Source organism: Quercus robur, chromosome 9, assembly GCF_932294415.1.
Source record: "Quercus robur chromosome 9, dhQueRobu3.1, whole genome shotgun sequence".
Lineage (NCBI taxonomy): Eukaryota > Viridiplantae > Streptophyta > Magnoliopsida > Fagales > Fagaceae > Quercus > Quercus robur.
The window spans coordinates 27,814,733-27,836,270 of NC_065542.1; the positions used below are offsets into that span (position 1 = coordinate 27,814,733).

The window sequence follows — 21,538 nt, forward strand, 5'->3', positions numbered from 1 at the left end:
CGGACCAACTGTTCCAAGTGATCCCATAAATTCCTGCAATTATCCGTCGTGTGCCCATGATCCTGATGATAGTGGCAGTATAAGTTCGAGTTGCGTTTCCTAGGTTCTCCCGCCAACTTGTTCGGCCATTTGAAGAATGGCTCGTTCTTTATCTTCTCCAAAACCTGTTGCACTGGCTCTCGAAATATTGCATTAACCACTGGGGCGTCCGCCGAACCCGACTGCCCAACAAAATCCCTCCGGGGTCGGCTGCTATTATAACGATCCAACCTGAAATCCCTCCTCTCCTGAGGGATCACTTTGGCCTTTCCTTTTCCCTGAAGTTGATCTTCCTCTACCCTTCTGTACTTATCTATTCTGTCCATCAGTTGGTGCACACTGGTGATAAGTTTACCCGTCAGGGATTTCCTCAAGTCGTGATCAGCTGGGAGGCCAGCTTTGAAAGTGGTTATAGCCACACCATCGTTCTTTCCCTCTATTTCATTAAACATTTCCCAGAACCTATCCGAGTAATTCTTGAGAGTCTCGCCCTCTCGCATGGACAGAGCTAGCAAAGATCCCAAAGGCCGAGGAGTCCTGCTGCATGTAATAAAGCGAGCACCAAAAGCCCGGGTCAGTGTTTTGAAAGATCCAACAGAATTGGCCCTTAAGCCATTGAACCACCTCATCGCCGTCGGACCCAAACTCGATGGAAAAATTTTGCACATCAAAGCCTCGTCCCTGGAGTAGATAGCCATTTTCTAGCTGAAATAGCTTACATGTTCTACCGGGTCTGACCGGCCATCATACAGAGAGAACGTAGGCTGATGGAATCGTCGAGGATGAATCGCATCGTCTATGTTTCTCGTAAAAGTCGACTTGGAAATTTGACTCAAGGCTTTGTTCATGGCATCGTTACCCAAGCCCCTACTATGTGGACTTTTACACTTATGTCGATGGCAGTGCTCCTCCTCATAGAAGAAAGTCTCGCTTGGCAGAGTTCTCGATCTCCGCCTATAACTAGCTCCATCCGACTCCTCAGATGATGGTTCGCAGCAAGGTGGGGAGCGCTCCCGCCGTGCATGGCGCAACTCTCTCTTCAAATCGGCAATCTCACGTTGCAGATTCCCATCATGCTTTGCATGGGAGATGTGACTCTTCCCACGAGAGTGGCTTCTGGTGGTATGAATTGTACGTACACTCCCCTCATGGCCTTCTCTCCGTTCGGGACTCCTTCGGGGATCACCATGCTGGGAGCCCCTTGACTCTGCCTTGTGCAGGTTGGCATCCTCCTGATGCGGTCCCGCCGTGTGGTGATGTGGACCCACTTCCTCCATCAGAAACGTTGCACCTGAAGTCCTTTAAGTTAACACAAGCTCTTCCTACAGACGGCGCCAATTGTAAGGACTCGATTTGTAACGACCCAAAATGATAATGGGTTCGCACGTAAATAGGCCCAAACAATATAATTTATAGAGCGTGGGTATTAAGAGCTAGATTAACTTTTCTGGAATGAAAAGACTCACCCTCACGTATATTGAAGGCAGAGCTAGCACAACAATCGGTTCTTTTCTGGTAATCGATACAGTTCTTTTGCTTTTCACGTTCTTCTTGCTCAGTCTATGCTTCTTTCTTTCTCTTATGTTCCGATCCCCCTTTTGCATGTTCTTCTTTCAGTTTATATACCTCCCTCTGTGTTCCATCCTCACCACACACGTGTAGGTTGGGTTCGGGGGATTTCTTTCTGTCCCATCTAGCACCTCCTGGAACTTCCTATGGGCAGCTGTAAGGCAGCCTCCTTACTGTTCAGGTATCACCTCCACATTAATGCGGCCAGAGAGTTAGTTGAGAGGTAATTAATACGAAGGCAGCTGTAGTTATAGATATTTATTTGCCTTTTCTTGCTTACCCTTGGTCTGTTATCCCCTCTTCAGTGATGACATAATTTCGAGGTCCGGTTGTAACAAGACCGCGTCCTGTTGTAACAAGACCGCGTCCTGTTCGTCCTCGGACGCATACTGCCGAGGAGTATGGCGTCCTCAGACGAAAACAGAACTCTACTTTCGTGATATTGACTACCACCCCCCTCGGTAATTATCCTAATGACCTGACTTGGCCTCCTTGGACGGATATGCATCCTCGGATGGGCCACAGGTCCAACGATCCTGACCTTAATGGGTCTGTTGATTGACTGGCCCCCACATATATATATATATATATATATATATAAATATATTAAATGAAAATCCTCGCATGTTGTGCAATGGCAGCGCCACCTTAGGACTACCCTGACCTGAAAAAAAAAATTATATTTAATAATTTAAAATTTTATATTTATTTATCTTTAAAAAAATTTGGGACCACCCTAAATTTTTTTTTTATGCCAATAAAATTAAATTTTAATCCATAATTTGAGTAACTTAAAAATATATTAGGATCTTTCAATCAAAAAGGAAAAACTCAAAAAAAAAAATTGAACTAAAATCTAAAAAAAAAAAAAATTATAATAAAACTACTACAAGCTAGGTAGTGGCAGTGGTGATGCCACATTATGGCCAGGGTGGTCCTAGGACCACTGACCTAAAAAAAATTTTTATATAATAATTTAAAATTTATATTTATTTATTTTTAAATAAAATTTTGGGACCACTCTGAATTTTTTTATGCCAATAAAATTAAATTTTAGTCCATAATTTAAGAAACTTTACAATATATTGGGGTCTTTCAATCAAAAAGAAAAAACTCAAAACAAAAATTATAATAAAACTACTACAAGCTAGGCAGTGGCTTGATTCTTTTGAATAAGCACACTACCCAATACAACACAATTTTCAACATTTTATTTTTTTTATTACAGTATTATTTTTCCTCACCAGACATATATTACTTTTCGATTTTTACACTTCATACTTTTAAATTTTATCACATCTTCTACACTTTTACATCTACATTTTGTCTTCCTCCTTGTTCGTAACTTTTGTGTCTTCTACCAATACTAGTGCGGCAGTGCCTCTTCTCAAGTTTTGAGTCTCAAATTTCTCAATATGATTTTTTTTTTAGCTATATAGGTACCTGTAGGGTCACGTTCCGCGACGAACCGCAGTAGAGTTGAGTTCGCGCGTGAGTGGGCCCATACAATATCATTTGTAGAGAGTGGGTTCGAAAGGCTAGGCCTTGGTTACCCAGCGGTGGGTTTTTGTGGTGTTCACGTGTGATTAAAGTGTCTTCTCCCCTGGAGTCTTTCTCCCGGAGGTGGACTGGAAGCCCTTTCTTTTTTGGCCAGTCCTCCCAGCCCCCCCTCTTCCATATTACTTACTTTTCTTTTATACTAGCCTGCGTTCGCTTTCCTTCGTCCACGTGTAGGGTCGACATTTCCAAGACTGATACTTGACCCGTCAATCCAAACCCAAAGTCGTTGGGGATGGTTAATAAAGCTGACGAATACGACTCTGTTAGGTCAGAGCATTGCATGGGAAGGGCAGCTTTTTCTAGATATTTTGGATTTTCTTTCAGGCTTGTTCCTATACCGTTTTTGCCCTTCTTCTCGGTGGAATTTTGGGTCTGCCGAGGACTGAACTGTCATCAGCAACATCTCTGGGCCATTTTGGGCTTTATGTTATTGAGTTTGGATTGTAACCCTCTTCGGCTTGGGACCTAGGGCTCCCCATGAATAAATGGATTCGGCCCATAAATTGCTGGGCCCCACAATAGCCCCTCAAAACCCTGCTGTCCGACTTCCTGGTTGGAGAGGGGGGTTTTGATAATACCGAGTCTTTATTATGGCTCATTTAATTCAGCCCTTGACTGATACTGGCGACTCTTCACCTGCCCAAGGAATATACCGGTTTACAAGATGTTCCCCTTAATTTGCGCACGATGCGTTTATGCCATTTGGTTATCTGAAGCGCGTATTTAATATCTTCCCTTTACTCCCAGGTTCAACGGTTTTTGATGGCGTGGGAGAATGAAACGGACGTATTTATGTTTACAGATTTCCTCGGAGATCTGAACTCATTAAGTACTCTTTTCTTCGTCCCCTATATAAAGAGAAGAAACAAGAATCGTTTCTCCCACAGATGAATTCCTTTAGTCCCACCAAAATTTGAAACCCTTAGATTCCTTCCGGAGTTTACTCTTATTCTCCGGTTATACCTTAACCTGAAACACACTCACCGTAGTAATAAGCAATGAAAAAACTATTCCCCTCCCAGAAACACCATGTTCTAACGAAGCTCGAAATGACTCGATCAGGGCAAGGATGGCGGAGACTCAAGATTTGTCTCGCCTTCCTTTCAGCCAAAATCTGAAGCAGGGACTCGTCATGTCACATTTTTGGCGTGACTGAGCCGAGGACACACATCATCAGTACTGCCCGCTCTCTCATGAGCATATCTAATATGGCGCCAATGTGTTAGGAGTCAGGACTGGGGCAGGGACTGAGTGCCCCTGCTTCTTCCTCTCTTCGTTCACTGGCGCCTCCTTCCGCCTCTCTTTCTTCCTTCTCATCTTTTCCCTCTTCTTCTCCTCCTTCTTTTACTCATGTCCTCCATCTTCTTCATTCATCTCCTCCATCTTCCTCAATCATCTCCTCCATCCTCTTCTTCCTTGTCCTTCATTTTCTTCTTCCTTCTCCTTCAACTTTTTCTAAAGAAAGTTCTTCTCTCAATATGAGCAATACTGAGGTAGAGATTGGAGAGACTTTGAAGACGAGTTTAAAAGACACCTGACTGTTTACTTATCTGTATTGCGAATATTATTGTTGCTTCGGCAGTTCACTTTTTGTATAGGCTTGTTTAAGCCCCTCTTTGTACGTTGTAATAATTTTTTTTATATTAATAAAAATTGTTGTTATTTTACTTCGCATGTTTTGTTTCTATGTTTTTACAAATTTGCAAGCACTGCTCGGCATAATAATATAGCATTTGAACCAATGATAACTAAGGCCAAAATACTTGATAACGAAAAGATATCACTATAACTTTAATAGAATTGTTTGACACAACAATCCTTACCTGTGAATAACGATACTTACCCAAAATAACGCCAAAATTAGAACTGGATGCTTTATGCGGTGTAATAAGTAGTCATCCGAGGACATATCACCCGCAAAAATGAACAGCCCCCTTAGGCTACCAAATAGTGGGGCGTCTCGCCATCATCCTAACGTTTTCATTGGCCTTAACATTTTACAGTATTTGAGCCGAGGACTTTCCCCATCCGAGTAATTAGCATTTCAATAGGCTTGAGTCCGAGGACCATGCAAGGCCTTGGTTCTGTCCAAAAAATTTTTGAGTACTTGGTTTCCCCATAGGCTGAGTCCGAGGACCATGCAAAGCCTTGGTTCTGTCCAAAAAATTTTCGAGTACTTGGTTTCCCCATAGGCTTGAGTCCGAGGACCATGCAAGGCCTTGGTTCTGTCCAAAACTTTTTTCCTTTCCTCAGGTATTTCACGAGGTGCCGAGCAGGAGATTGTCCTTGGAAACGGCTATTCCTCAGCGTGGGCCATAGTCCCTGGGCCCCCATGCAGAACGGGCCTGGGCTGCGAATCCACTAAGCCCACAAGTTAAGAGATATTTCTGTAGTCTTTGGTCACGCGGTACTTTTTGGCGTCCCAGTGTTCGAGGTGCGCCTTTACGAGGCTCCTTTAATCTCATGGTTGCAGGTGGCGTTGGAAGTTGAGCCAGAGTCATTTTGTCTGTAGCGTTCCTTGTGACGCTGCGAGAATTAAATGCCACCACCTTATCTCTTTAAATAAATAGGAGAGAAAGGTGTTTTACCTTTGCACAAGTTCTTCAGTTTCCTCCCTTAGTATATCATGTCTGAGGCGAGGGTTGAGGAAAAGGAACTCTTTCTGCCACAGAGGCGCCGTGTCCTCCTGAGACTCAAAGTAGTGAGGTACGGGCAAAGGAGGCATAAATTCAAAAGAATATTCCGTTTCGACAAAGGGGAAAGGGTGTTTCTCCCTCTTTTAGTCAAAATCCGAAGCAGGTTCTGTTCATGCCAGAATTTTGGTGTGTCAGAAGAAAGATTCTCCGCCATCATCGCCTCTGCCTTGTTACAGGCAAATTTTTGGTGAAGGCTCCTCAACTTCCGGCTCCCTGCGCCTTTCCTTCGGCGGTGTGAGGCTCAAGTTGGGTTTTCTCTCTGCACCTTTTCTTCGACGGTGCAAGCCCTAAGCTGGGTTCTTTTACTGCCTGAACTATGGGCATGTAAAAGCATTGAAGAAGAGCAAGGTCTTGAGGCAGTAGCCAACCTCTTTTCTTTGTTGCCTCCTCGGCTTTATCTTAATCTCTTGTATCTTTCTTTTCAATTATGTAGTGAGCTCTGACATAAGCTGATTCCAGCTTTTCAATGTACGCTGTACTATTTCTTTGTTTTAGTAAAAAGGGAAATTTATTTACTTATTTTGAATACTATTCTTTTTACAACACTACTTTGTGAATGGGTGTGATTCATGTGTGTGTTTCTCCTCAGCAATATTTAGAGCAAAAACCTTTGAAACACAATCCAACTAATTCTAATTTACCGACACTACCAGGCATAATAATAATAATTCATAGTAAGTTAAACTTAGGAAACTAACCGAGATAATGGTTGAACGTTCTGTAATAAGTGCGAGAATACTGTTTGAGAACGACAAATTCTAAATAATTCATCCGAGGGAGTGACCGAGCATTGAATGACTCCGCTTATGCTTTTGGAAACATGTTGCTCCATTCCGTACTAGTCCCTTTGGTGTTGAGGATCCGAGGGCAAACTAGAGAATCCATGTAGTTCAGGAATTAACCCAATTGTTAATGGAGAGTTTTCCTCGGGGAGATTCTAAGGTCCACGTAACGTAGTTTTTACTTTTAAGTAGTTGGTTTCCCTAGAGGCTTGGGTCCGAGGACCATACAAGACCTTGGTTCTGTCCAAAACTTGTATTCTCTTTGTAAGTAGCTGGTTTCCTCAGAGGCTTGGGTCCGAGGACCATACAAGGCCTTGGTTCTGTCCAAAACTTGTATTCTTCTTGTAAGTAGTTGGTTTCCCCAGAGGCTTGGGTCCGAGGACCATACAAGGCCTTGGTTCTGTCCAAAACTTGTATTCTCTTTGTAAGTAGTTGGTTTCCCCAGAGGTTTGGGTCCGAGGACCATACAAGGCCTTGCTTCTGTCCAAAACTTGTATTCTCTTTGTAAGTAGTTGGTTTCCCCAGAGGCTTGGGTCCGAGGACCATACAAGGCCTTGGTTCTGTCCAAAACTTGTATTCTTCTTGTAAGTAGTTGGTTTCCCCAGAGGCTTGGGTCCGAGGACCATACAAGGCCTTGGTTCTGTCCAAAACTTGTATTCTCTTTGTAAGTAGTTGGTTTCCCCAGAGGCTTGGGTCCGAGGACCATACAAGGCCTTGGTTCTGTCCAAAACTTGTATTCTTCTTGTAAGTAGTTGGTTTCCCCAGAGGTTTGGGTCTGAGGACCATGCAAGGCCTTGGTTCTGTCCAAAACTTGTATTCTCTTTGTAAGTAGTTGGTTTCCCCAGAGGCTTGGGTCCGAGGACCATACAAGGCCTTGGTTCTGTCCAAAACTTGTATCCATCTTGTAAGTAGTTGGTTTCCCCAGAGACTTGGGTCCGAGGACCATGCAAGGCCTTGGTTCTGTCCAAAACTTGTGTTCTCTTGTAAGTAGTTGGTTTCCCCAGAGGCTTGGGTCCGAGGACCATACAAGGCCTTGGTTCTGTCCAAAACTTGTGTTCTCTTGTAAGTAGTTGGTTTCCCCAGAGGCTTGGGTCCGAGGACCATACAAGGCCTTGGTTCTGTCCAAAACTTGTATTCTCCTTGTAAGTAGTTGGTTTCCCCAGAGGCTTGGGTCCGACGACCATGCAAGGCCTTGGTTCTGTCCAAAACTTGTATTCTCTTTGTAAGTAGTTGGTTTCCCCAGAGGCTTGGGTCCGACGACCATACAAGGCCTTGGTTCTGTCCAAAACTTGTATTCTTCTTGTAAGTAGTTGGTTTCCCCAGAGGCTTGGGTCCGAGGACCATGCAAGGCCTTGGTTCTGTCCAAAACTTGTATTCTCCTTGTAAGTAGTTGGTTTCCCCAGAGGCTTGGGTCCGAGGACCATGCAAGGCCTTGGTTCTGTCCAAAACTTGTATTCTCTTTGTAAGTAGTTGGTTTCCCCAGAGGCTTGGGTCCGAGGACCATACAAGGCCTTGGTTCTGTCCAAAACTTGTATTCTTCTTGTAAGTAGTTGGTTTCCCCAGAGGCTTGGGTCCGAGGACCATGCAAGGCCTTGGTTCTGTCCAAAACTTGTGTTCTCTTGTAAGTAGTTGGTTTCCCCAGAGGCTTGGGTCCGAGGACCATACAAGGCCTTGGTTCTGTCCAAAACTTGTGTTCTCTTGTAAGTAGTTGGCTTCCCCAGAGGCTTGGGTCCGAGGACCATACAAGGCCTTGGTTCATTCCAAAGCTTGTATTCTCTTGTAAGTAGTTGGTTTCCCCAAAGGCTTGGATCCGAGGACCATACAAGGCCTTGGTTCTGTCCAAAACTTGTATTCTCTTTGTAAGTAGTTGGTTTCCCCAGAGGCTTGGGTCCGAGGACCATACAAGGCCTTGGTTCTGTCCAAAACTTGTATTCTTCTTGTAAGTAGTTGGTTTCCCCAGAGGCTTGGGTCCGAGGACCATGCAAGGCCTTGGTTCTGTCCAAAACTTGTGTTCTCTTGTAAGTAGTTGGTTTCCCCAGAGGCTTGGGTCCGAGGACCATACAAGGCCTTGGTTCTGTCCAAAACTTGTATTCTTCTTGTAAGTAGTTGGTTTCCCCAGAGGCTTGGGTCCAAGGACCATGCAAGGCCTTGGTTCTGTCCAAAACTTGTATTCTCTTTGTAAGTAGTTGGTTTCCCCAGAGGCTTGGGTCCGAGGACCATACAAGGCCTTGGTTCTGTCCAAAACTTGTATTCTTCTTGTAAGTAGTTGGTTTCCCCAGAGGCTTGGGTCCGAGGACCATGCAAGGCCTTGGTTCTGTCCAAAACTTGTATTCTCCTTGTAAGTAGTTGGTTTCCCCAGAGGCTTGGGTCCGAGGACCATGCAAGGCCTTGGTTCTGTCCAAAACTTGTATTCTCCTTGTAAGTAGTTGGTTTCCCTAGAGGCTTGGGTCCGAGGACCATGCAAGGCCTTGGTTCTGTCCAAAACTTGTATTCTCTTTGTAAGTAGTTGGTTTCCCCAGAGGCTTGGGTCCGAGGACCATACAAGGCCTTGGTTCTGTCCAAAACTTGTATTCTTCTTGTAAGTAGTTGGTTTCCCCAGAGGCTTGGGTCCGAGGACCATGCAAGGCCTTGGTTCTGTCCAAAACTTGTGTTCTCTTGTAAGTAGTTGGTTTCCCTAGAGGCTTGGGTCCGAGGACCATACAAGGCCTTGGTTCTGTCCAAAGCTTGTATTCTCTTGTAAGTAGTTGGTTTCCCCAGAGGCTTGTGTCCGAGGACCATACAAGGCCTTGGTTCTGTCCAAAACTTGTATTCTCTTTATTTTTTATTTTCCGAAGGTTAGCTCCTCGAACAAGGTAGGGAAAGCTAGCTTGATGTTTAAAGCCCCTAGACTTGTCCATGCCATTGACACTGCGAGGCGTAGCCCCTAGTGGGAACTTATGTTGGAATAACAACAATGTGTCGCCGGTCATAAAGGCATCCTTATAGACCTCCACTCGACAAAAGCTTAACTCCACCGCCACCTAAGCCAACGCGCAAGCCATCCCCACAGACGGCGCCAATTGTAGGGTCACGTTCCGCGACGAACCGCAGTAGAGTTGGGTTCACACGTGAGTGGGCCCATACAATATCATTTGTAGAGAGTGGGTTCGAAAGGCTAGGCCTTGGTTACCCAGCGGTGGGTTTTTGTGGTGTTCACGTGTGATTAAAGTGTCTTCTCCCCTGGAGTCTTTCTCCCGGAGGTGGACTGGAAGCCCTTTCTTTTTTGGCCAGTCCTCCCAGCCCCCCCTCTTCCATATTACTTACTTTTCTTTTATACTAGCCTGCGTTCGCTTTCCTTCGTCCACGTGTAGGGTCGACATTTCCAAGACTGATACTTGACCCGTCAATCCAAACCCAAAGTCGTTGGGGATGGTTAATAAAGCTGACGAATACAACTCTGTTAGGTCAGAGCATTGCATGGGAAGGGCAGCTTTTTCTAGATATTTTGGATTTTCTTTCAGGCTTGTTCCTATACCGTTTTTGCCCTTCTTCTCGGTGGAATTTTGGGTCTGCCGAGGACTGAACTGTCCTCGGCAACATCTCTGGGCCATTTTGGGCTTTATGTTATTGAGTTTGGATTGTAACCCTCTTCGGCTTGGGCCCTAGGGCTCCCCATGAATAAATGGGTTCGGCCCATAAATTGCTGGGCCCCACAGTACCTTTGTTCATTTTTTTTCTTTTCATTTTTTTCCTTTTGAGGTTTTTTGGTTTATAGAACGCAAATTTGTTTTGGATTTTAGAACAATTTTTTTTTTAAGCACAAACTTCATGCCGGCCTAATCTTGAATTTCAGCCAGTATTTACTGAAACACCCCGAAATAGACCAGAATGACCCGAAATTTTTTCCAAAGTGGAATAGGGTGGGTTACTGTTGCGGTTTGTTTACCGGCACGGTATTTTTTGGCCATTATGGGCGGAACGGAATGAAATTAATGACATTGAATCAAACCTAATTACCTAAAGGTTAAAAAAAAATAAGATTATGTAATTTATGCTTTTTAAAGAACACCCTGAACAAAATTCCTAGATCCGTAACTGATGTTGTGCCTCTATAAGGGACCCATATGCAAAGAGAGTAAAAATTAAAATTGTTAAAATTATGATTGACAAGGACAGTAAATGTATGACAGTAAATGTTGTAGGTTTTTATTTTTTTTTTTTTTTTTTATTTTTTTTTTTTTTAAAGATTGTGATTAGGATTTCTCGTATGAATTTTCTTTTTTAAGACATAACAAAACATACCCAATAAAAATTTAAAAGAAAAAAAAAGTTTAGGACAAGGGTATTATTGTAATGTGGAAAAATTATCTTGATAATGATCCAACTTGGTAGTCTATGGCAACATCATCCAACAAGTATTAGTCACCATATTTAGCTTTTCCTCTCTCTCTTTAAACTCCTTGACCACTCACCAACTACACACGCACACCCATTGAACTAGTCTCTACACTTTTCCTTCCCAATATATCTTTCTATATATATATTTCTCTATGTTCCCACATTACACACTCGCACACATTCATTCTTTCCAGTCCAAATTTCCTTCGTTTACTCTATCACTATAACTCCTCTCCTTTCTTTCTTTACTAGCCTTTTCTTTCTTCTTCCTCTCCTCTCAAATTTTCTACCTATCCAACAATGAACGCTCTAGCCGCAACCAACCGTAATTTTCGCCATGCTTCACGTTTACTTGGGCTGGACTCAAAGATTGAAAAGAGCCTCTTGATCCCATTCAGGGAGATCAAGGTTCGGAGAAATTTAATTTTTTATTTCAGTTCATGGGTATTGTTTGTTTTCCAAAAAAATTTAACAGCTGTGTGTGTGTGTGTGTTTGATTATGGTTAGGTGGAGTGCACGATCCCCAAGGATGATGGGAGTCTGGTATCGTACGTTGGGTTCAGAGTACAACATGACAATGCACGTGGGCCCATGAAGGGAGGGATCAGATACCATCCTGAGGTCTGTGTTCTCACTTTTTTTTGGTTTCTGTTCAAACTTTCTTCTTGTGTCGGTTCTAAGATTTTTGTTTGTTTCCATTGGATATTGATGTTGACTTGTTATTGTTTCTTAATCTTTTTCTGATTCAATGGATCTTGCTATTTGGGTTTTCCGGGTTTTTGGATTTTGGGTCCTTTTCAGAATTTGTTTTTTCAAACTCTATAGTTTAATGTAGGGGTCCTTTGGAATAAAGTAATAAACCATGACATTAAAGTATACTTAATATAAAGTTTTTTTTTTTGGTGGCTATGGCTTCACAAAAAAAGTTAAAACCCCACTTTTTGGATGCATTATGCTAATAGAATGGAGGTTTAGTGGATGGGGTGATTACAAATTTGGTAGGGTTAAACTTTTCAGTTGCTTTATTAGATGTGTGTAAAACTTTGTAAAATTGTTTGTGCGTAATAAACACTGCTAAATAATGTAGAAATTGATGGGGGTAAAAGTAAAATTGACTCCGTTAAGTTTGTCACTAATCATTATGTTATAATTTTAGTAAAGACCCCCCTTATTATTATTATCTGATAACAAGGTTGATGTCTTGGAAGAATTTTGCTTTTGTAGTTTGCTATCAAAGGTTATCTTGGTCTAGCTAAACAGTTGATGGAATGTCTATAATTTTGCCACATTTTTTTTTTCTTTTTTTCTTTTAGAGAATCATAATTTGGATACAAACATCAGTTGGGTTTCTTGAGGAACTAGGAGAACGTGTTGATTTACAAAATATGTCTTATTCTATAAGCTCTGCCTTTGAAATCAAATATTGATTAAATGAAGTAGGATGATTTTCTGGGTTTAATGCATAGCTTGGACCACTGCTATTTTAAATTAGGATTGAAGTAATTAGATGGAACACAAAATGTGAGACAGAGGATTTGTATCTCAATATAAGAGATATTGTTCATTGATTATTGTACTGCACAAACAGTATGTTTACAGCTGTGGCTTTATATAAATATGCCATATATAAAGTTGAAAGTTGTCTTTTGTTTGGTTTTAAATGTTATTGTGGTTGCCAATGGCATTTCTTTATGCCAATTGGCACTTCCCTCCCTAGTGGAAGGGCATGTTTGGTGGTCAAATCCCCCCAAGAGTTTTACCTAGCAGAAAAGAAAATTGTCATTGTGGTTTATTTTCATTCTCTTGAAACATATGTGGTGCAAGAGCAATTATTTAATAATTTTTTATCATTAGAAGAAACAAAAAGTTGTTCATCTTCAAAGTTTTTAACTTCTGCAGAAAGTTTGGCAGTTACTGATCCCTTAAGGGATTTGGTAGTAAACTAAATAGCTAGAGATTTTTAAAACTAGAACTTTAGAATTCTATTGAAAAGGTTATAGATTCGTGTATCATTCTTCTGGAAGTAACCTCCAGATGTATCTGCAATCCCCGAGGAATTTTTTTTCAGAATAAATGATTGTACTGATCTTTTAGATTTACACAAACAGAGAATTCTTTCTGTGGACTAATGATAAGCTTGTTTTAAAAAGGTTGACCCTGATGAAGTGAATGCACTGGCTCAACTAATGACTTGGAAGACTGCTGTGGTAGACATTCCATATGGTGGAGCAAAGGGTGGGATTGGATGCAACCCAAAGGACTTAAGCAAGAGCGAGTTGGAGCGTCTTACCCGGGTCTTTACTCAGAAAATTCATGACCTCATCGGAATTCATACTGATGTTCCTGCGCCAGACATGGGCACCAATGCTCAGGTTTTATGAAAGCCCTGCTGGTTTTTTTTTATGATTCTATACTTTTCCATAACTATTCTTACAGGAGCTGATTACCCTTCACTCTTACACATCAAAAAACTATTTGTGTAGACTATGGCATGGATTTTGGATGAGTACTCAAAATTTCATGGTCACTCACCAGCTATTGTGACAGGAAAGCCCATAGTAAGTACTGAGACTAAAAAGAAGTAATCTGTTTGTTAAATTTGGAATAGATGCTGTTGAAATTTATCAGAGATAAACCACTCTCTCTCTCTCTCTCTCTCTCTCTCTCTCTCTCTCTCATATGTTTATAATTGTGGTTTTAGGATCTTGGTGGATCACTGGGTAGAGAGGCTGCAACTGGGCGTGGTGTTGTATATGCTACAGAAGCATTACTTGCTGAGCATGGGAAGTCAATCAAGGATTTGACATTTGCTATTCAGGTAGATTTGTACATTATTTGTCTGCTTATAATAGTTAAAATGCCTTCATAGTTGAAATTTTTTCATATATTTCTAAACTTGTAAATTTGTAGGGATTTGGAAATGTGGGTTCCTGGGTGGCAAGGCTGATTCATGAGAAAGGTGGTAAAGTCATCGCAGTGAGTGACATCACTGGTGCAGTTAAGAACCCAAGTGGAATTGATATAAAGGAATTGCTTAAGCATAAAGAAAGAACTGGCAGTTTAAAAGATTTCAATGGTGGAGATGCCATGGATGCTCACGAACTGCTTGTACATGAATGTGATGTTCTTATCCCATGTGCTCTAGGTGGAGTTCTGAACAGGTTAGGACCTTGTGCAAGAAATTCATTCCTATCTTTTTATTTCTTTAATAGTAGTGCATATTGATAGTTTATTTTTTAAAGGACACTGTTACTTCTCCAATGTCAGTGACAGGAGACAACCCTCTAATTATTTAAGAAACTGACGATATTTCATATGACAAGAGAACATTGGGATTAATGCTATGCTAATACTTCATTTGGTGTGCGTGAGAATGCATGCAAGTGCAGATTATCCATTAAAGCTTCATTTGTCCTTCACTTTAACATTATTTAACGTAGTTCAATTGAGTTTTAGATGATTTTTATGTTATTTATGTTCATCACCCATATCTTTTTCTTTAGTCAGGACTCAGATTTCTTCCATTTGTATGGTACCAAACTATATCAAATGTTAGGTAATAGTACATTGTGTAGTTGCTATTTTATTTGGGGAAAAAGAAAAAAAGAAAAGAAATGAAACTATCCATATAGTTCATCTGATATCTTATGCCCTCCTTAAAAACTACTTCATAACTGATAGTGCTTTGAGAGTTGAAATATTGTTGCCGATTAGAATTGATTTTAGCTTTTGCAATGTTTTGTGGGAAAATAAAAGAGGATATGTTTCTAGTTTAATCATCTGATTTATCACATCCAAAATCTTTTTGCCTAAAAATTTTCATTCATCCTTTGAAGGGAAAATGCTGCAGAGGTGAAAGCTAAGTACATTATAGAGGCTGCAAATCATCCAACTGATCCAGATGCAGACGAGGTAAAGTTGCATTTTGGGTTTTTAGGACATTCATGTGATGAAAAGTTATAGAATTCTGATGCATGAGATTATGTTATTGCAGATTCTATGTAAGAAGGGAGTTTTAATACTCCCCGACATATATGCAAATGCTGGGGGTGTGACTGTTAGCTATTTTGAGTGGGTTCAGGTAACAAAACAGATATTTTCTCCCTATGAAATCTATGACATATGTGCAATGGATGTCATATGCTCAAATAGATTCGTTACATTTAAGGACTGTTACATGATGCAATTTGATTATTTTGCAGAATATTCAAGGTTTTATGTGGGATGAAGAGAAGGTAAATAGGGAGCTTAAGAGGTACATGACTCGAGGTTTTCAAAATGTCAAGAATATGTGCAAATCACACGATTGTAATCTCCGGATGGGTGCTTTTACACTGGGGGTAAACCGGGTTGCACGTTCCACCGTCTTAAGGGGTTGGGAAGCATAAATTGCTTCTTTTCAGTCTTCTGTTTTTTCCATTTCTCGTTCATCTTCAACCTTATCCCTATTCACAGCTGAAGAAAGTAAGCTTGGAAGCTATTCTTACACCCCGCTATCTAACAGATTTGTTAGACAATAGAAAATTATTACCAGCAATTTGTCTGCTGAAGATGTGTTAGTCATTGTTATTGTTGTTACTTGCATATTCCATTTCAAATCAACAGATTAATTTAAGTTTGGCCTTCAGCCACTACTTATGGTTCTTGATTTTCCAAAAAGTCTAATCATATCTGCACTTTTAATGGTGAATAATATATGCTCTAGTTGATTGATTGTCAGGCTCTGTACTTGTTGGATTAACGAATCATTTGCCATAGCTTTTGAAGTTTCGAGATTTTTGAACACTGAACTTTGTTATCGGACTGAGATCCAATGCAATACCCAATGGGTGCAATACCAATAACAACTAACCACTTATGATTTGTTGTGAAAATATTGTAGTTGTATCACCTTTTTTAACTTTTTATCCCTTTACCTTTTTTCACCTTTTTAAGGGTTGAGATTAATGATGTGGCGTCAAGCCATCAACACCATCCCATTTAGTCTTACTTGTGGCAACAAATCAGGGAATAAATGCAAGTAGTTTCATACCTGATAAAGGAAGCAACTTGTTCATACTTTCACTAAAGTCATACATACCAATGTACCAGATATTGCCAATTCCGTCAATTACTTGAAGTCTGAAAATTCACATGTAAAGAGAATACCTTGCCCATAATTTCACTGACAAAAACAGGGGAGGGAAGATAATCTTTTATACTTCAAAGCATGGGCTTCTTCCATACTCTCTATCTAGACCAATTTAAACAATAAAATAAGAACGTAAGATACTAGATATGAAGATATAGGCCAAAACAAGAGCTTAAGGAAGACCAATCAAACAACGCCAAAGATGAGATGGAGCATGGTTCAGACACGGACACCGGACCTTGTGGTCCAAAGTTGTCGATGAGCGATGGAAGAATGGTACATGGGATCTTAATATGTTTGTTCATGATGGGAAGATAGACTGGGATGGTGTCATTGTTGCAGGTACAGCTTCTCTCTTCCTCTCTGAGGTTCACAAGTAAAAATAATTCTGCATAAAAAACACTACAGACTAAAATTGTTCAGACTTCACTCATTGTTTGACATCCATTATGGCAAGGAAGGCTACACTAGTCACAAAGAAAATTGTCACAACCTCTTCTTCTCAAATATGTTTGGCAACATTACAATTTTGAGTTGTCCTGTAATATTCTGTTTTACATAAATATTGCAAACACCCCATACAAATCAAGTCCACAAGTAAATGATGCTATGCTTTTCGAATTGAAAGCTTTTTCTTTTACCAAGCAAACCTCTTCCTCTCTCATTAAAACCCTTTAGAAGGTGAGGGAAATGCTATAGAATATGGGTTTGAACTGTGATTTTATAAGCATCCGGTGGTTCTATTCTCTAAAATGCTGCAAATCCTTGCTGAAAGATTATATTAGTGAATATTGAAAGATAAAGTCCTTGTAAACCGGTGGGTAATAACAGTCATATATACCTGCATTGACCTGGAATCCTGAACTTCAATTATAAATTTTCCATATCATTAACAGGCTGCAAAGGTTAATAAACAAGGGAAAATCTTGTTACATACTTGCTATTACACGCTCCTTAAAATTGTGTTTTCAGTGCACATTACATTGTGTATATGGTGAGTGTGTAATAGCGAGTATGTGATAATTATTACTTGATAAACAATTAGCCTAAGCCCAAGTTCAACAAAAAATATCTCTAAACATTTTGTATGATTCATCTATGTTGGTCTTGTAGAAGCAAGGAGGAGGAAGTTTCTTGAGTTGCATCCAGAAGCAGCCACAAACCAAGATCCAGTGCTCTTTAGGATTTCCATCATACCTTGGTGGGCATGGCTCATGAGGTCCTATCTCCCAGAAGCCAAGCTGATAAATGGTTACTACAAAACTTCTAGCACCTCTGGCCTTCTACTTTTCAATTCACTTCTGATAAATTACCACTTATCTTAAAAGTTTCAATTTTTTTAGAAAATGATGAATTTAGTCAGTCATTATTCTAACCTCTCATGTGTGAGCCCAAATCCACTAATAAGTAAGACTCAATAAGTGAGATTTTAAACCTTTTAAATGGGAGGTTGAGTGAAATAGGATTCGAATTCAAGACCATATGATAAATTACCACTTGTCTCAAAAGCATAAACTATTACAGAATGAAAATTTTAACCATTATTCTGAAAACTTCTTTGCATTACACCTCTCTCTTGTATCTTCTTGTAGGTCGAGCTGCAATGGTAGGATTCTTTATGGCATACTTAGTAGATGCATTAACGGGTCTTGATGTGGTAGGCCAAACTGGCAATTTCATATGCAAGGCAGGACTCTTTGTGACAGTCATCAGTGTGATACTTTTAAGACGAACCAAAGATTTTGAGAACCTGAAGAAGCTAGCTGATAAGGCTACCTTCTATGACAAGCAGCGGCAAGCATCATGGCAAGACCAAATTGCTGGAACTGGAAAGAAAATTTACTTTGCTTCCTTGTATAAATTTGTTCTTTCACTGTGTTACAAAAAGTTAGGACTATAATATGCACCAGATTTGCAAGTGAAGGAAAATTGTATGATGATTGCATAATGCATCTGCTAACTGTTTTGGACTATATAGTTTTCATTTGGCATTGCTGTGGGAAGTAGAGCTTTAAATGTAAATTTTAGTAGGAGAGCTTTTGCGATACCAAGTTATGATATTGCTAGTGTAATGGTATAAGTAGATAGTCAAGTGAAAAAAGTGGGAATGAAACATATGGAGACATAAATGAGAAAGCATTGAAAAGACCTAAGCAGTTTCATTATCCTGCATACTAAATGGGTTTTAAGGAAAAACCGAAAAATTAGTCGCCAACCAGTGCGATGCAAAAAAAAAAAAAAAAAATATTGTTATTTTTTTTATTATGTGAATAATGAAAATTGTATATGAAATTTATAAGTATTAGTTCCAAACCCTTCTTAAAATGATGTGATTATTTTCTAACAAAGGATAGTTGATACAACATATATTAGATTTTCTAAATTAAACTATTTATATTTATTATTTGAATGTTTTTTAAATTTTGTAAGTTTTTTTTTTCTTTTTTCAAGGAAATATAATACATGTTACATTCAATTATTATTAAAGCAAGATATTTTGTAAATAATGTAATGTATGGTTGAAATCTGCTTCTGGTACTTTTTACAAATAGTTCATTATCTATACATTTTGAATAGTGTAAAGAGAAAGCATATATAAGTTTTTTTTTTTTTTTTTTTGGAGAAATGCATATATAAGTAAATCCATCACTTATATTAGAAGAAAAAAATACAAGATTTTAATAACATTAGAAAATTTTAATTTTAGCAATAACCTACCAACAATCCAACATGACATTAAGAATGTGACATAATTGTAGCGGCTTCTCTTTCTACACAAAGCTATCTTTACAAAGCATCACTAAAGTGGACCAAAATGACTGAACTGGACTGAAGTAGACTGAAATGACCAAACTGGACCAAAAGGACCAAAATGGAACAAATTGGACAAAAATGCTATATTAATGTGGCTCAACAAAAACAACAATAAAAAATGCTACACTTTAGCTTTTAGATATTATATAAATATAGATTATTGGCTCCCAAACCAATGAATATGGATTTTGTTCAATAATATCCTATGCTAACTAGTGACAACCTAATAACCTATGAAGGACTAACGAGCACATCACAAAAAAGGTGTCTTTAACGTAGCATTGTATTAAGTCCATGGTCTTTCTCGAAAAAAAAAAAAAAAAAAAAAAAAAAAAAAGTCCATGGTCGGCTCTACCTTAAATGTAATTGATGTAATTGCCTAAAACCCCAAGTGAAATAAGGACCCTAAATTTAAACCAATAAAATTATTTCTTTATGAGTAAAAGTATTAATTAAGCTCCAAATATTAATTAATGCATATAAATAATTTTTTTTTATCAAAGAAAAAACAAAAAATAAAATAAAAATGTGGGCTATGCAGGAGAACTGATAATCTCTCATTTATATCAAAGAAAAAATAGAAAAAAAAATCTCTTCATGAGTTGTTCTGTTGACGGTTTTAATTAGAGTGTACAACTCAGTCTCCCAAAACACAAAAAAAAAAAAAAAAAAAAAAAAAAAAAAAAAATCTTTCTTTCTCTCTCAACAACTCAACAGAGAGAAAAACTAAAAACAAAAGACCCAAAAAAATCAATCTCAAACCTTAGACTTTTATACTCATTGCTAGAAACTTCGCATTCTCTCCATTTAAATTCTCTATAATAGCTTGAAATTTGTTGTGGTTCTGATCTTTCTCCCTTCAGGTTTGGTTCTAAAAAATCTTTCAAATTTGTGTTAAGCTCTCAGTCTATTACTTTTTTCTCCTAATTTTTTTTTTTCTCATGTCAGTGGTAGAAGACAAAACAGAATCCACAAATTGAAAAAGTAGCTTCACAGAGCATTCTCATCAGCTCTCTCATAAAAAATGTCATTTTGACACACCAAAAACCCACTTTATCATTTTAGCACATCATTTTACAATATACCATTTATCAGATGTTCTATACTTCAATTCTATACATTAAAATAATATTGAATACACATTAAAATAATATATTATCTCCTCCCTATCCCTATCACTATCATCATCATCATCACCAACGGCCACCACCGGCACAAACACCGACGGCCACCATCGGCACAAACCCACATCCACCAACGCTGCCTCAAAAAAAAAACACACACACACACACACAACCAGAGAGATCGGCACAAACCCAAACCCACCACCGGCACAAACCCACATCCACCACCAGCACAAACCCACATCCACCAAAGTCGCCTCAAAAAAATAAAATAAATAAATAAAACAACCAGAGAGATCGGCACAAACCCAAACCCAAACCCACCATCGGCACAAACCCATATCTACCACCGACACAAACCCACATCCACCAAATTAAACGACCCACATCCCAAATCCACCAAATCAATTATAAAATTAATTACAATTTACACTAAAATCATAAATTGAATCGGCACAAACCCTTTTTTTTTTCTCTCCTCCTTCAGTGTTTGTTACCTTTCAAGAGCGACAATCAGATCAGGACAACCGGCCACCGTGTCCTTCACACTGGAGTTCCTCTTCGTCGCAAAGTGGGTCAGTGATCAGTGGTGAGCCTGGGCGATCTCTGTCTCTCGGCGTGGTGAGATCGGTGTGGCGAGACGGCGATGAGAATGCCAGACAGAGAGAGAGAGAGACGGGTTGCAGACGAAGAGAGACAAATGATGGAGGAGAAAGAAAAAACGAATTAAATAAGCCAAACAATGTTTGGTATTGTTGTCCATACCATCTCATATTTGAGACAGTACTATAGATATGTGTCAAATTTTTTGAGATTTGGAACGGCTGATGAAGGCTTGTTTTTGTGTTTGGTGTGTCAAATATGCCAAATATTTGGCATTTGGCACATTTGGCACACCTGATAAGAATGCTCTATCAAGGCACCCCCTCACCCTTTTATTTCTAGTCATTATTCAGTCAAGTGTTTTAGTATTTTTAATATTTTTTTTCTAAACTTATCACATCACCCACATGATGTACATAAAAAATGTTTATTTTTTTACTTTTCCTCTTTTATTACATCACATTAGCTAGGTGAATGCTGCTACAATTTTAGGGTAATGTGAACAATGAAAACTGGAGAGAGCTATATTTTTCCTTTTATCATTATTATATATATATATATATATATATATATATATATATAATATTTTGATACTCTAATAAACGGTTTAGATTTTTTGATAAAATAAGTTTTAAATTTTTTTTTGCCAATAAATGAAAATTACTTCAATTGACTTATTAAATTATATAAAAAGAGGCCCCATTGAACACTGTCGCCTTAGGCTACAAAATATCTCAAGCCGGCCATGATTAAGTCATTAAGTAGTCTTACTTCCCTTAAAAGTTAAAATTCTTGCTGTATGCACGATTTAATAATTTCTATATTTGGTTCTTTGCTTCCTCT

The 21,538-nt window shown here is 39.2% G+C and overlaps 2 protein-coding genes across 2 annotated transcripts; both read left to right on the top strand.

Annotated features, from left to right (window-relative positions):
* Positions 1-11,094: 11,094 nt before the first annotated feature.
* On the top strand, positions 11,095-15,742 carry LOC126700290 (glutamate dehydrogenase A). The gene is made up of 9 exons (XM_050398371.1): positions 11,095-11,431; positions 11,531-11,644; positions 13,174-13,395; positions 13,507-13,581; positions 13,725-13,841; positions 13,934-14,184; positions 14,860-14,935; positions 15,018-15,104; positions 15,226-15,742. Exons 1-9 carry the CDS (start codon positions 11,324-11,326, stop codon positions 15,409-15,411), a joined length of 1,236 nt encoding a protein of 411 aa, XP_050254328.1. The 5' UTR covers positions 11,095-11,323; the 3' UTR covers positions 15,412-15,742.
* A 230-nt stretch (positions 15,743-15,972) lies between these two features.
* On the top strand, positions 15,973-18,099 carry LOC126700921 (light-harvesting complex-like protein 3 isotype 1, chloroplastic). The gene is made up of 4 exons (XM_050399085.1): positions 15,973-16,039; positions 16,368-16,496; positions 17,268-17,405; positions 17,747-18,099. The coding sequence occupies exons 1-4, from the start codon at positions 15,973-15,975 to the stop codon at positions 18,052-18,054; spliced, it is 642 nt and encodes a 213-aa protein (XP_050255042.1). The 3' UTR covers positions 18,055-18,099.
* The last annotated feature ends 3,439 nt before the right edge of the window (positions 18,100-21,538 follow it).